The following is a 15,801-nucleotide window of genomic DNA, read 5'->3' as shown; positions in this document are numbered from 1 at the left end:
GGAAAAAATGCAGGCAGCACTCCATAGCTTAAAGATGAAAAAATTTGGTTTTATTTCAAACCCACTAACATCTATCCGAGGCCTTCCTGGGGGAGGGGACAGCTTAGGACATTAACAGGAGCATAGGTCGGAGACTCATGCCTCTCTACCTTTAAGAGTACCCTAGGACAGGGATAGTTAGGTTCCCTGTTCCAGGAACAGCTTGGGCCCCTCCACTTCCTAACTGAAGACCATCACAGCGTGACACCTATATATCTTTCCGCTCAACTTCTCCTTCACTATACAATGCTGTTCACAGATTAGACTGCATGTCCCAATAAAAAACCCAGACATATGAACATGCCCATAAACTACAACTTAAAATCTAAAAAAAAAATTGTAGTGCTGTGTAAACTGAAAAGAAAGCAAGAATGTAATGTAATTTAGAAATCTACTTTAGCCATATTTTATTCACCACAGAACTTGCAACACAGATCAGAAGTTTAAAGTTAGAACATTTTTCATTTCATTTGAAAAAATTAACTTTTAGAAATTGATGGAAGCAACATACTTCAATGTTGGGACAGGGCCATGTCAACTATTATATATCATTCCTTCTTTTTACAACAGTCTACAAATGTTTGAGAACTGAGGAGACCAATTTCTGTTGACCCATTCTTGTCTGTTGTAGGATTTTAGCTGCTCAACAGTATTGGGTCTTTGGCTGATTTTTCATTTCATAGTGTCCTGGACTGCAAGCAGCCAGTTCATCACCCGGACCCTTCTTCTGCAAAGCCATGATGTGATGGATGCAGAATATGGTTTAACATTGTCTTGCTGAAATATGGCATTCCCAGAAATAGATGTTGGCTAGATGGGAGCATATGTTGTTCTAAAACCTCTATATAAGGTTCAGCATTGAAAGTGCCTTTCAAGATGTGTAAGCTGCCCATGCAATAGGCACTAATGCCACCCCATTACATCAGAGATGCAGGCTTTTGAGCTGTGCACTGAGAACAAGGACACCATGGTTTCCATGAAGAATTTCAAATTTTGATTCATCTGACCATAGAAAAGTTTTATGTTTTGCCTCCCTCCAATTTAAATAAGCTTTAAACTGTTTTGGGATATTTCTTCTTTGCATGATTGAGCTTCAACTTAAATTTGTGGATTGCATGGCAAACTGTTTTCACAGACAATGATTTCGAGAAGTATTCCTGTCCCATGCAGTGATTTATACAACTGAATCATGCCTGTTTTTGTTAATGCAGTGACACCTGATGGCCGGTAGATCATGAGCATCCAATAATGACTGTTGATTTTGTCCCTTGTAAGCCTGGATTTCTCCAGAATCTCTGAATCTTTTGATGATAATATGTACTGAAGATGGTGGGATATTCAAAGTCTTTACATGATTTATATTGCGGGACATTGGTGAACATCTGACCATCTTTTGCTTCTGAGATACTCTGCCTCTCTAGCTTGCTCTTTTATTAAACTGTCATGTGAACTAGTTGAAAATTGACTCTCCAGCTTTGTTTTATTAGTACAACTTAATATTCCAGTCTTTTGTTAACCCTGGCCCAACTTTTTTGAGATTTGTTATCAATTTCTAGAGGGGTTATTTAAAAAATAAAATAAAATGGAAAGATGTCTAACTTTTAACTTCAGATCTGTGTTCTATGTTCTGCTGTGTATAAAATAGGGCTATGAGAGATTTCCAAATCACAGCATTGTTATTTTCGATACATTTTACCCATTTTACTTTTTAGGAATAAGGGTTGTATAATGGCCATGTGTTCTATTTGTAAAAAAATATGGATAGATCTCGTACAACAAAAAATAGATATCTGAATAATGCCATAGCCTCTAAACTTTTTAACACATTTTTTACAAAAATGAAAAACTGAAGTTCTTTTATTTTTAGAAGTGTAATCAATAGAGTAATAGATCCATTACCTTCCCAGATCTTGTGCTGTTTCAATCCTTTTAAAAGTGCATTTGTTAAAAGCTTAATACCAATGTTAGTACTAGAGTTTAAAAAGAAGGAAACTGAAAAAATGTCAGTTATCTTATTTTCTTTTAACTTCTTCATCCATATTATTGTATTTCAAATTGCAAACAGACCCCAGTTTGGATAACTTTTAATTTGGGGAAAAACCCCTTTAATACACAACATGACTAAATAGCTTATTCGGTACCCAATTTTAGATTCTCATAGTTATAGTAACATTGATTTCTACAGGAGCAACTGAAACACAAGAGGATGTTCAATTTTGTAAAGTTTGATTCAAAAGTAGAAGCCTGGAAACCAAAATTGGCAGCTGTTAATGAAGAAAACATAAAAGAAGCGTGGAGCTGGATTAAAGAGCTTCAGGTAACATAATTCATATATAGTCATCGAATACATATATCTTTCCATCTCAACATAACCATCCAATTATGTAAGCAGACATTTTTTCATACACCTGTCCTCCTAAGTTCCATGTACTAACATGTTTGCTCATGAATATTTATTTAGGGCTTCACCTTGTAAACTCTAATTATCCAAGAGATCTCTGTACTTCTTGATTGGCTTTTCTCTTTTAGGGCAGACATTTATTTGTTGCCTCCAAGGCGACTTGCAAAGCAACTTCATGAACTTGTAATTGAGAGAAACATTTTCATTTTTGTAATCCATTTTTAGTCGTGTATCTAAATACTAGTGAAGTTGAAGTAAAGGAAGCCATCACTACATCATATTCAGTATATATAGAGAAAAAACACTTGCTACACTCAAAATGGAGATTGTACTCATGAACCAGCAATTGGTTGGGGGCAGCTGTCAGATGTAAGCAGTATATGGAGCTGGCACATTACGGCTTTTTACGCTGTTTAGTGTTTTGCTTCAGTAGGAGCTGAGCTACAGTACCTGGATAAAGGCCAAAGTGTATGGAGCTGTGGTATTCTAGCTCCATATACTGTTTTCATCCCACCTCCTTGGTGGATGTCAGCTGTTCTGTAATAGTGCCTGGTTTCAGTACCCAACAATATATTAATGACCTATCTGACAAAATCAAAGCAGTGGACATTCCCTTTACTAATGGAGATGAATATTTTCAGTCAAAGTCAATCTCAAACTTATCAGGATCTTGCATGTTGGATTTAGTTTGGCTTCGCCTGCTGGGAAACATTTAGTATGTCCTCATTTACATTAAAGGGGTTGTCTGCTTTATTAGGATAGCTTGGAATACATAGAAATATTAAAACAGCAGTAAAATAACCACACATCTACTGACTAGGGAGAACAGTGATCGGTTGCAGGGGTCAGGTGAGTGATGGGTGTGCTGTCATCTCTGCAGAACCAAGAGTAACAAGGGTAGCAGTGCCATCCCTCAGAAATTAACAGTGGGCTTACATTTGCGTAAACGGAGCCTGTCAAGTGATTCATACTGCTTGAAATAGGGCTGCATAAATCGGGGCAAAACTCTCTCATTGCTGGCATATATGATTTGCTCTGGAATGCTGCAGCTCTTTAGAAATGTGGTTTAAGAAACTGCCAATTAGCTTCCTGTCTTTCTCAGCATGACCTACAAGTCTCATCCATGTGTGTCAGCTTGACTGACAACTCAGATGACTAGCTAATTTTAAACATAGATGCCCACAGTGAGGGATCCTGTCCCTGATTCACGCTGCCAGTGTTTCGGACTCCATAAATTATCTGACAGGTTCCCTTTAAAATTGATAAAATATATTATTACACTTTTATTGTGATATCTAATGAAGTCTTGTAATTTTAGTGTCGTTCACAACATGACTTCCAGATTAGCATTATTTCCCAAATAACTAGAAAACTATACAAAAGATGTGCAGAACTCAGAAAGTTAAAAAAAATGAAATAAGTGAAAAATAAATGAAACTTGTATAAAAGGAAGTTTAAAAACATACAGTGCAAGATACAAGAAAAATAAAGTGGATACTTGAAAGAGCCCAAAGTTTACAATGCATAGAAAAATGATATGACGGAATTACCGTATATGTAGTACATAAACAGCGGTAATAATACAGTCTCGCCTAAAGAGAACATACTGTACCTGATATGCGTTTCGCATCAAGTTTTGGCAGGGGATTCCCTATTAACTACTGACATAGAAAAATGGTGAAAAGAGACAGCTACTGAGATTTATTTATTTGCCACACTACTAGAAAAGGTACAGCGGTACAGAAAAAATATTTGTTTGGCCGACTAATTGGCAACGAGATAGCTAATGCCAATTATTTATGTGCAACACTAATAGAAAACACAGATGTCCTGAAAAATATTTCTTTAGCCTAGAAATGGCAACAACAACAAGTTATACTTGGCACTCGCAAAAATAAGGAGGGAAGTGCTCAAGTAGGGTATCTGGCCAAATCACGATATAGTAAAAAAAAAACTTGGCTCTCAAAAAGATAGTAATGAGAAAAAAAAGTTCCATTTTATTGTGCACACATAAGTTGAATGTTTTCTCAAATTACTATAAAACACACAGTGGCTTAAAGCCGCAGTACTCTCACAGGCCAGGAGGGAGCAGAGTACACACAGCGGCTTAAAAGCACAGTACTCCAACAGACGGGTACAGAGTACCCACTGTAGCTTAAACACACAGTACTCCCACAGGCATGGGTTGCAGAGTACACACAGCAGCTTTTTGGCAAAGTATTCCACAGATATGGGTTGTACAGTACGCACAGCAGCTTTTGGCGCAGTACTCCCACAGATATGGGTTGTACAATACACACAGCGGCTTTTGGCGCAGTACTCCCACAGACATGGGTTGGACAATACACACAGCGGCTTTTGGCACAATACTCCCACAGATATGGGTTGTACAATACACACAGCGGCTTTTGGCGCAGTACTCCCACAGACATGGGTTGTACAATACACACAGCGGCTTTTGGCACAGTACTCCCACAGATATGGGTTGTACAGTACGCACAGCAGCTTTTGGCACAGTACTCCCACAGACATGGGTTGTACAATACACACAGCGACTTTTGGCCAAGTACTCCCACAGACATGGGTTGTACAATACACACAGCGGCTTTTGGCCAAGTACTCCCACAGATATGGGTTGTACAATACACACAGCGGCTTTTGGCACAGTACTTCCACAGATATGGGTTGTACAATACACACAGCGGCTTTTGGCACAGTACTCCCACAGATATGGGTTGTACAATACACACAGCGGCTTTTGGCACAGTACTCCCACAGACATGGGTTGTACAATACACACAGCGGCTTTTGGCACAGTACTCCCACAGATATGGGTTGTACAATACACACAGCGGCTTTTGCCACAGTACTCCCCCAGCTCTAATAAGAGCGGCACTCGTGATCAAGGGTCTGGCGAACCCAAACAGGAAATTGGATGTACTATAAAAAGTCTGTGTTTGAGGTTTGTTAGCAGACACTAGGTGTCCGGTACGGACCCCACACTTTACCATTCTGGTTCGCTCATCCCTGGTTGGAACAAAACCAGGCAAATATACTAAAAGTATGTTTGTAAGTATTAGCAGTTTGTAGATAAAAAAGCATTTTGAAAACAATATACACTTGACTGCTGGTTCAGATTATACAGGTATTGATTTTAATATTGATTTTAGTCTGTAACCATATTATATACTTCTGCCTAGGAGCTGTAAACATAAAAATCATGTTTTTTTCATTTACCATTTGCCAATTCCTTAATTACCGTATTATATTTTTGAATTTGCATGCATTGGAGCATTATACTGAATTTATATTTACTTTAACAGTATTCAAGACAAATTAATGTGTTCTGCACAATAAGGCATATTACATTATTTTCCATTTTAAAGTCAATGTTATCAATCTATTAAGAATTACATTTTGTGACAGTAATTGGTTAATCTTTTTATTCAAAGGTTGGCAGTTCAACAAATACCTTGAAGGCTCTCCAGGTTGCCCTCACTGACTGTAATACCCAAGCAGTTTACCTACTCACTGATGGAAGACCTGATCAGGTACTAATATTGCAGCTATATGTAAGTGTATAAATATGAGATACTAATAGACTTAAACAAGTATTCTCAAGTTATTAAATTGCTTTAGTTAGGTAGCATGAAAATAGAGTTTGCAATTGACTTGTTATTTTGTTTTGTATCTGCTGTAAGCTTGGCCGCTAGTGACTGCCCAGATGCCCAGATCCTGGCCCAGCATGCGCAGTGGTAACATTCTAGGAGAGGGGTTAATGCCTAATGTCCCTTGTCACCTCGTTCTAGCCCAGGGGTGGCAAACGTTAATCTGCAAAGGGTCATTAGGATATTTATACCATGATTCACAGACCTTAAAATTTAAAACACTTTATTTAAAAATTATCCTGCTATATTTGGTCAAAATGTAGGCAACTCATCCCTAATGTGATGGCTGGAGCTGTTTGTCTTTGGTGAGGCGTGTGATGTTAGTTGGTATTGATGATGCTACTCACAGATGTTTTTCCAGGTTTGCGTTGGTCAGTCTGGAGCGCAGTCAACTCTTTGCAATAAGTTTTGTAAAAACTGATCACAGCAAGTGGTTCCAAACACAGATGTATAGTTCATTGCATGTGTCTTCAAAGTGAGAAATGTATCACTACTTGTGTTGTTTACACAATTCAAGCCATGGGATTTCTACAGTATACATCACATAGGAGAAACTAAGACTGCTGCATACATCTCATAGGATACACTGAGATTTCTGCATACATCTCATAGGATACAATTAGACTGTTGTGTATATATCACATAGGACACGCCGAGACTGCTGCATACATCACATAGGAGACACCAAGACTCCTGTAAACGTCACATATGATACACTGAGACTGTTGTATACATCACATACCCTGGGAGTCAGCTATATAGATCACATAGGAGACACCGAGCCTGCTTTACACGTTGCATAGGAGACACCAAAGCTGCTGTACAAATCTTGTAGGATACCCTTGGACTGCGTGTATATATATACATATATATATATCTATAATATAACGCTGGGAGCGTCACTCTGTCCGAAGCCTCTATAGACTGCGCAAGCGCAAGCGCCGGCGCAGTCTGGGCCTCACAGAGCGACGCTCCCGGGAGATCGCGGTATGCGTAAGCACTGAACGCATACCGCCATCTCCACCGGAGAGCCAGGGACCGCCAGGAGGGAGGGTAAGTATACTCACCTTTCCCGGTTCCAGCGCTGCTTGCGGCTCCGTCTCCCGGCTCCTCTGCTCCCGGCTCCGGAGGGCGCGGACTGCGCAGGCGCCGATTCCTGCTGCCGGAATCGGCGCCTGCGCAGTCCGCGCTTTCCGGCGCCATTTTCTTGAAGACACACTCCGGCTCCACTGCAGGTGTCTCTTCAAGAAAATGGCGCCGGAAAGCGCGGACTGCGCAGGCGCCGATTCCTGCTGCCGGAATCGGCGCCTGCGCAGTCCCCGCTTTCCGGCGCCATTTTCTTGAAGACATACCTGCAGTGGAGCCGGACGATAGGTGAGTATGGTATTTTTTTTTTTTTTATATGGCAGCAGCATTCGGGGGCATACACACTGGAGCGGGGGGCATATAATACAATGGTGGCGCAGGATGGGAGCAGCACATGACAGAACGGGCGCAGGATGGCAGCAGCACATGACAGAACGGGCGCAGGATGGCAGCAGCACATGACAGAACGGGCGCAGGATGGCAGCAGCACATGACAGAACGGGCGCAGGATGGCAGCAGCACATGACAGAACGGGCGCAGGATGGCAGCAGCACATGACAGGACGGGCGCAGGATGGCAGCAGCACATGTCAGAACGGGCGCAGGATGGCCGCAGCACATGACAGAACGGGCGCAGGATGGCAGCAGCACATGACAGAACGGGCGCAGGATGGCCGCAACACATGACAGAACGGGCGCAGGATGGCAGCAGCACATGACAGAACGGGCGCAGGATGGCCGCAGCACATGACAGAACGGGCGAAGGATGGCAGCAGCACATGACAGAACGGGCGAAGGATGGCAGCAGCACATGACAGAACGGGCGAAGGATGGCAGCAGCACATGACAGAACGGGCGCAGGATGGCAGCAGCACATGACAGAACGGGCGCAGGATGGCAGCAGCACATGACAGAACGGGCGCAGGATGGGAGCAGCACATGACAGAACGGGCGCAGGATGGCAGCAGCACATGACAGAACGGGCGCAGGATGGCAGCAGCACATGACAGAACGGGCGCAGGATGGCAGCAGCACATGACAGAACGGGCGCAGGATGGCAGCAGCACATGACAGAACGGGCGCAGGATGGCAGCAGCACATGACAGAACGGGCGCAGGATGGCAGCAGCACATGACAGAACGGGCGCAGGATGGCAGCAGCAAATGACAGAACGGGGACGCAGGATGGCAGCAGCAAATGACAGAACGGGCGCAGGATGGGAGCAGCAAATGACAGGATGGGAGCAGCAAATGACAGAATGGAGGCGCAGGATGGGAGCAGCACATGACAGAACGGGGACGCAGGATGGGAGCAGCACATGACAGAACGGGGGCGCAGGATGGGAGCAGCACATGACAGGATGGGGGCGCAGGATGGAGCAGCACATACCAGGATGGAGACCATATACCAATATAAATGCTCGCCACCCGGGCGTAGAACGGGTTCAATAGCTAGTATATATATATATATATATACACTGTATATATATATATATATATATACAGTATATATATGTATGTATATGTATAGATAGATACAAACATACATAGAAAGCACTATGACTGGTGTATATACATCACTTACAATACAATGGGACTGGTGTACGGTTGTGTGAAAAAGCATTTGCCCCCCTTTCTGATTTCCTATTCTTTTGCATGTTTGTCACACTTAAATGTTTCGGATCATCAAACAAATTTAAATATTAGACAAAACAAAAGTAAACACAAAATGCAGTTTTTAAATGAAGGTCTTTATTATTAATGGAGAAAGAAATAAAAACTGCAATCAAACGTTTGTGATAACTGGCAATGAGTCTTTAATAATGCTCTGGAGGAATTTTGGCCCACTCATCTTTGCACCATTGTTGTAATTTAGCCACATTGGAAGGTTTCCGGGCATGAACCGCCTTTCTAAAGTCATGCCACAGTATCCCAATCGGATTAAGGTCAGGACTAGGCCACTCCAAAGAGTTAATTCTGTTTTTCTTAAGCCATTCATAGGTGGACTTGCTGGTGTGGTTTGGATCATTGCCCTGCTGCATAACCCAAGTGTGTTTCAGCTTGAGGTCACGAACAGATGGGCGGACATTCTCCTTTAGAATTTTTTGGTAGACAGCCAAATTTATGGTTACATTTAGCACAGCAAGTCATCCAGGTCCTGAAGCAGCAAAACAGCAACAGACCATCACCCTACCACCACCATATTTTAGTGTTCCTAAATATAATGTTCCTTTTCTGAAATACTGTGTTACTTCTATGCCAGATGTATGAAACTCATATAGATAACAAGCACCACCAAGAATCAATAAGTAAGAAAGTACCAAAGCTTTATTATAAACAATATATAAAATACAGGGATGTGACAAAGGTAAGCCAATACTGAGTGGGATCACAATAAACACCAGGCACCAACATGTGTAAAAGAATTAGAGACTGAGTATAATGCTCAATAGTTAGTATATACCCAATATTAGTAGCAGTATAAGAGAAAAGTATATACCAGAGTAAGCAAACTCCAAAAGGGTTGTGTACCACATCTAGAGACCATTAAGCAAACAATATCTGGGTCCGATCATACAATCATAATGATTACCTGAAAGTGCCTGGAGCCCTGCGATGCCCACCGTCCCAGTATGTTGATTCTAGTCTATGACTCCATGATTACAGACAACAGTCAATACATATGTAGTCGGATCTTGCAGTCGTGGTTATGTTTTATGTCTGATCCTTTCTCACAAGCCATATGCCTGTTTGATAGAAAAAAGAGGAAGCGGACTGGAAATTGGCTTTATCTTGTGTACTGAGGGCCGATGTAGAAGACACGTCCTGCCTGAATGTTTAGGCTATATGCATACATTGATTATTTACAACAGATTTTTGCTGCAGAAAAAGTGTCAGGAAAAACACTGTGCATTTTTACCACTTTTTATATTAATTTTAATCAGTGAAAAATGCACCAAAAATGCAGCTTACAAAATAAGCAGCAAATGCATACAATTTCAGAAATCTTATTCACTTTGCTGGTACACAATTTTTTTTCCCACGTGTGTGAGACTAAAAATTAATCTCTTGTGATTGGTGAAGATCTCATCAATGCGACCTGCATGAAAAACAGCAGAATATAAATCTTGTCTTATCAAGTACCACAAATTTTGGATGCATGTTTTTTTTACCAGAAATGTTTTTTCACCTCTTACAGCCTACTGACACGATTCTTGCTCAAGTTACTATCGTAAATCAAATTCCTATCCACACAATTTCATTCAACTGTGATGACACTGAAGCAAACAGCTTCTTATATGAGATTTCCAGCAAGACTGGAGGCCGTTTTCACACTTACAGCAGTTACCTCAAGAGCCCTGATGCTCCTCAACCTTTTATGGTAAGTGTCCACAGACATAAAGTACTTATAGTTGAGGATAAGAAATCTGTTTTTCTTTGTTAATATTTCATTTTTAGATTATTTGTGATAATGTAATATAAATAGCTTCAAAATATATATTTTGCGACTGAAGTTAGATACCCTTGGAAGAGCTGATTGATGTTCTGAACTGAGTTTTGGACTAAGGCCAAGTTCACACATTTACTATTTGGTCAGTATTTTACATCAGTATTAGGGCTCATACTCACTTGTGTGAAATACGGCCGAGTCTCGCAGGTTAAAACCCGGCTCTGCCGCTGGTACTCCAGAGCGGAGGGTGCGGCCGCACAGCAATACATGGAGTTGCACGCTGCACTCACAAGTGCCGGCGGCAGAGCCGGGTGTTACCATGCGAGACTCGGCTGTATTTCACACAAGTGAGTATGAGCCCTTAGGGATGAGAGAGGACTAAATTGCTCGGATTCTCGTTACTCAAACTGAGCAATTCCTGATACTCGTTTCAAGTAACGAGCATAATGGGAGTCAATGGGAGTCAATGGAAAATCTGTGCATTTCCGGCAGACCATACAAGGAGGCCTGAGGTGCAGTGAAAATGTAGGAATGGATGAAAAAAGTTCCGAATGGAAGGAGAACAGCATCAGGAAGACCCCTGGAAGCATCTCTGACTCCTATATCACTGCTGAGGACAATGGTGTCACACTTTTAATGCACTTTAAAGCAGTTTTACCACAAACAAAAGTTCATTTTAATCAATAGATCTTGGAATAATAATAATTTCCACAATTGGATGTGTTTAAATAAAATGTTCCTGTGCTGAGATAATCTTATAAATGTGCCCATGCTGTCTACTGTTTAACCCCTTTCTGACATATGACGTACTATCCCGTCGAGGTGGGGTGAGCCCGTATGCCCACCGACGGGATAGTACGTCATATGCGATCGGCCGGGTGTCAGCTGACTATCGCAGCTGATATCCGGCACTATGTGCCAGGAGCGGTCACGGACCGCCCCGGCACATTAACCCATGGAACACTGTGATCAAACATGATCGCAGTGTTCCGGCGGTATAGGGAAGCATCGCGCAGGGAGGGGGCTCCATGCGTGCTTCCCTGAGACCCTCGGAGCAACGCGATGTGATCGCGTTGCTGCGAGTGTCTCTTACCTCCTCCTCCCTGCAGGCCCGGATCCAAAATGGCCACGGGGCTGCATCCGGGTCCTGCAGGGAGGTTGCTTACCAGCGCCTGCACAGAGCAAGCGCTGGTAAGCGTCCCTGCTGTGCCTGTGTGATCACTGATCTGACACAGTGCACAGCAAAGTGTCAGATCAGCGATCTGTCACTTTACTGTGATGTCCCCCCTGGGGCAAAGTAAAAAAAGTAAAACAATTTTTTTTTACATGTGTGAAAAAAAACAACTAAATAAATAATAATAAAAAAATATTGTTCCAATAAATACATTTCTTTATCTAAATAAAAAAAAACAATAAAAGTACACATATTTAGTATCGCCGCGTCCATAACGACCCGTCCTATAAAACTGTCCCACTAGTTAACCCCTTCAGTGAACACCGTAAAAAAAAAAACAAGGCAAAAAACAACGCTTTATTATCATACCGCCGAACAAAAAATGGAATAACACGCGATCAAAAACACAGATATAAATAACCATGGTACTGCTGAAAATGTCATCTTGTCCCGCAAAAAACGAGATGCCATACAGCATCATCAGTGAAAAAATAAAAAAGTTATAGTCCTCAAAATAAAGCGATGCAAAAATAATTATTTTTTCTATAAAATAGTTTTTATCGTATAAAAGCGCCAAAACATAAAAAAAGATATAAATGAGGTATCACTGTAATCGCACTGACCCGAAGAATTAAACTGCTTTATCCATTTTACCAAACGCAGAACAGTATAAACGCCCCCCCCCCCCCCCCAAAGAAATTCATGAATAGCTGGTTTTTGGTCATTCTGCCTCACAAAAATCGGAATAAAAAGCGATCAAAAAATGTCACGTGCCCGAAATTGTTACCAATAAAAACGACAACTCGTCCCACAAAAACCAAGACCTCACATGACTCTGTGGACCAAAATATGGAAAAATAATAGCTCTCAAAATGTGGTAACGCAAAAAATATTTTTTGCAATAAAAAGCATCTTTTAGTGTGTGACGGCTGCCAGTCATAAAAATCCGATAAAAAACCCACTATGAATAGTAAATCAAACCCCCCTTCATCACCCCCTTAGTTAGCGAAAAATTAAAAAAAAGTATTTATTTCCATTTTCCCATTAGGGTTAGGGCTAGGGTTAGGGTCAGGGTTAGGGTTAGGGCTACAGTTAGGGTTGCGGCTAAAGTTAGGGTTAGGGTTGGGGCTAAAGTTAGGGTTAGGGTTGGGGCTAAAGTTAGGGTTAGGGTTTGGATTACATTTACAGTTTGGAATAGGGTTGGGATTAGGGTTAGGGGTGTGTCAGGGTTAGGGGTGTGGTTTGGGTTACCGTTGAGATTAGGGTTAGGGGTGTGTTTGGATTAGGGTTTCAGTTATAATTGGGGGGTTTCCACTGTTTAGGCACATCAGGGGCTCTCCAAACGCCACATGGCGTCCGATCTCAATTCCAGTCAATTCTGAGTTGAAAAAGTAAAACAGTGCTCCTTCCCTTTCGAGCTCTCCCCCGTGCGCCCAAGCAGGGGTTTACCCCAACATATGGGGTATCAGCGACACATTGACAACAACTTTTGGGGTCCAATTTCTCTTGTTACCCTTGGGAAAATACAAAACTGGGGGCTAAAAAATAATTTTTGTTGAAAAAAAAAAGATTTTTTATTTTCACGGCTCTGCGTTATAAGCTGTAGTGAAACACTTGGGGGTTCAAAGTTCGCACAACACATCTAGATAAGTTCCTTGGGGGGTCTAGTTTCCAATATGGGGTCACTTGTGGGGGGTTCCTACTGTTTAGTTACATGAGGGGCTCTGCAAATGCAACGTGACGCCTGCAGACCAGTCCATCTAAGTCTGCATTCCAAATGGCGCTCCTTCCCTTCCGAGCTCTGCCATGCGCCCAAACGGTGGTTCCCCCATATGGGGTATCAGCGTACTCAGAACAAATTGGACAACAACTTTTGGGGTCCAATTTCTCCTGTTACCCTTGGGAAAATACAAAACTGGGAGCTAAAAATAATTTTTGTGGGAACAATTTTTTTTTTCTTTTCACGGCTCTGCATTATAAACTGTAGTGAAACACTTGGGGGTTCAAAGCTCTCACAACACATCTAGATGAGTTCCTTAGGGGGTCTACTTTCCAAAATGGTGTCACTTGTGGGGGGTTTCAATGTTTAGGCACATCAGTGGCTCTCTAAATGCAACATGGCGTTCCATCTCAATTCCTGTCAATTTTGCATTGAAAAGTCAAACGGCGCTCCTTCCCTTCCTTGTTCTCCCTTGCGCCCACACAGTGGTTTACCCCCACATATGGGGTATCAGCTTACTCAGGACAAATTGTACAACAACTTTTGGGGTCCAATTTCTTCTCTTACCCTTGGGAAAATAAAAAATTGGGAGCGAAAAGATCATTTTTGTGAATAAATATGATTTTTTATTTTTACGGCTCTGCATTATAAACTTCTGTGAAGCACTTGGTGGGTCAAAGTGCTCACCACACATCTAGATAAGTTCCTTAGGGGGTCTACTTTCCAAAATAGTGTCATTTGTGGGGGGTTTCAATGTTTAGGCACATCAGGGGCTCTCCAAACGCAACATGGCGTCCCATCTCAATTCCTGTCAATTTTGCATTGAAAAGTCAAACGGCGCTCCTTCCCTTCCGAGCTCTCCCTTGCACCCAAACAGTGGTTTACCCCCACATATGGGGTATCAGCTTACTCAGGACAAATTGTAAATCTTCTGGGGTCCATTTTCACCTGTTACCCTTGGTAAAATAAAACAAAATTGGAGCTGAATTAAATTTTTTGTGAAAAAAAATTAAATGTTAATTTTTATTTAATCATTCCAAAAATTCCTGTGAAACACCTGAAGGGTTAATAAACTTCTTGAATGTGGTTTTGAATGTGGTCATCTCTTAATTTTTGCCATAGCTGTACACTGTGTGCAGAATTATTAGGCAAGTTGTATTTTAGAGGATTATTTTTATTATTAATCAACAATTATATTCTCAATCAACCCAAAAGACTCATAAATATCGAAGCTTAATATTTTTTGAAGTTGGAGTGTTTTTTTTTTTAGATTTAGCTATCTTAGGAGGATATCTGTTTGTGCAGGTAACTATTACTGTGCAGAATTATTAGGCAACTTAATAAAAACCAAATATATTTCCATCTCACTTGTTTATTTTCACCAGGTGAACCAATATAACGGCACAAAATTTATAAATAAACATTTCTGACATGCAAAAACAAAATCCCCCAGAAATTAGTGACCAATATAGCCACCTTTCTTTATGATGACACTCAACAACCTTCCATCCATAGATTCTGTCAGTTGATTGATCTGTTTACGACCAACATTGCATGCAGCAGCCACCACAGCCTCCCAGACACTGTTCCGAGAGGTGTACTGTTTTCCCTCCCTCTAGCTCTCACATTTTATGAGGGTTCTCTATGGGGTTCAGATCAGGTGAACAAGGGGGCCATGTCATTATTTTTTCTTCTTTAAGACCTTTACTGGCCAGCCACGCTGTGGAGTAGTTGGAGGCATGTGATGGAGCATTGTCCTGCATGAAAATCATGTTTTTCTTGAACGATACCGACTTCTTCCTGTACCACTGCTTGACGAAGTTGTCTTCCAGAAATTGGCAGTAGGTCTGGGAGTTGAGCTTCACTCCATCCTCAACCCGAAAAGATCCCACAAGTTCATCTTTGATGATACCAGCCCATACCAGTACCCCACCTCCACCTTGCTGGCGTCTGAGTCGGAGTGGAGCTCTCTGCCCTTTACTGATCCAGCCTCTGGCCCATCCATCTGGCCCATCAAGAGTCACTCTCATTTCATCAGTCCATAAAACCTTTCAAAAGTCAGTCTTAAAGGGAAGGTGCCACCAGTTTTCTTGTATTTTGTTTTTTTGTGAAATTAAGCTTAAAATAGTAATTAAAATAAAAATATGCATTAATATGCAATGTTTGCACTGTTTGCAAACATTTCTATATGAAAAATATTATATATTTTTCTACAAATATACATATTTACCACTAGGGGGAGCATTTTCCGTTTTAGACCTCAA

At 41.5% G+C, this 15,801-nt stretch overlaps 1 protein-coding gene across 1 annotated transcript in view; it reads left to right on the top strand.

Annotated features, from left to right (window-relative positions):
- VWA3B (von Willebrand factor A domain containing 3B) overlaps nucleotides 1-15,801 on the top strand; it is a 430,059-nt gene that overhangs the window by 144,137 nt on the left and 270,121 nt on the right. Inside the window, exons 12-14 of the mRNA XM_069757817.1 lie at nucleotides 2,225-2,356; nucleotides 5,893-5,991; nucleotides 10,392-10,574. Coding sequence (XP_069613918.1) covers nucleotides 2,225-2,356; nucleotides 5,893-5,991; nucleotides 10,392-10,574 — 414 coding nt within the window. The remainder of the gene's footprint in view (nucleotides 1-2,224; nucleotides 2,357-5,892; nucleotides 5,992-10,391; nucleotides 10,575-15,801) is intronic.

The sequence above is a fragment of the Ranitomeya imitator genome, chromosome 3 (genome assembly GCF_032444005.1).
Source record: "Ranitomeya imitator isolate aRanImi1 chromosome 3, aRanImi1.pri, whole genome shotgun sequence".
Classification (NCBI taxonomy): domain Eukaryota; kingdom Metazoa; phylum Chordata; class Amphibia; order Anura; family Dendrobatidae; genus Ranitomeya; species Ranitomeya imitator.
This window is presented reverse-complemented; position numbering and strand designations above follow the sequence as displayed.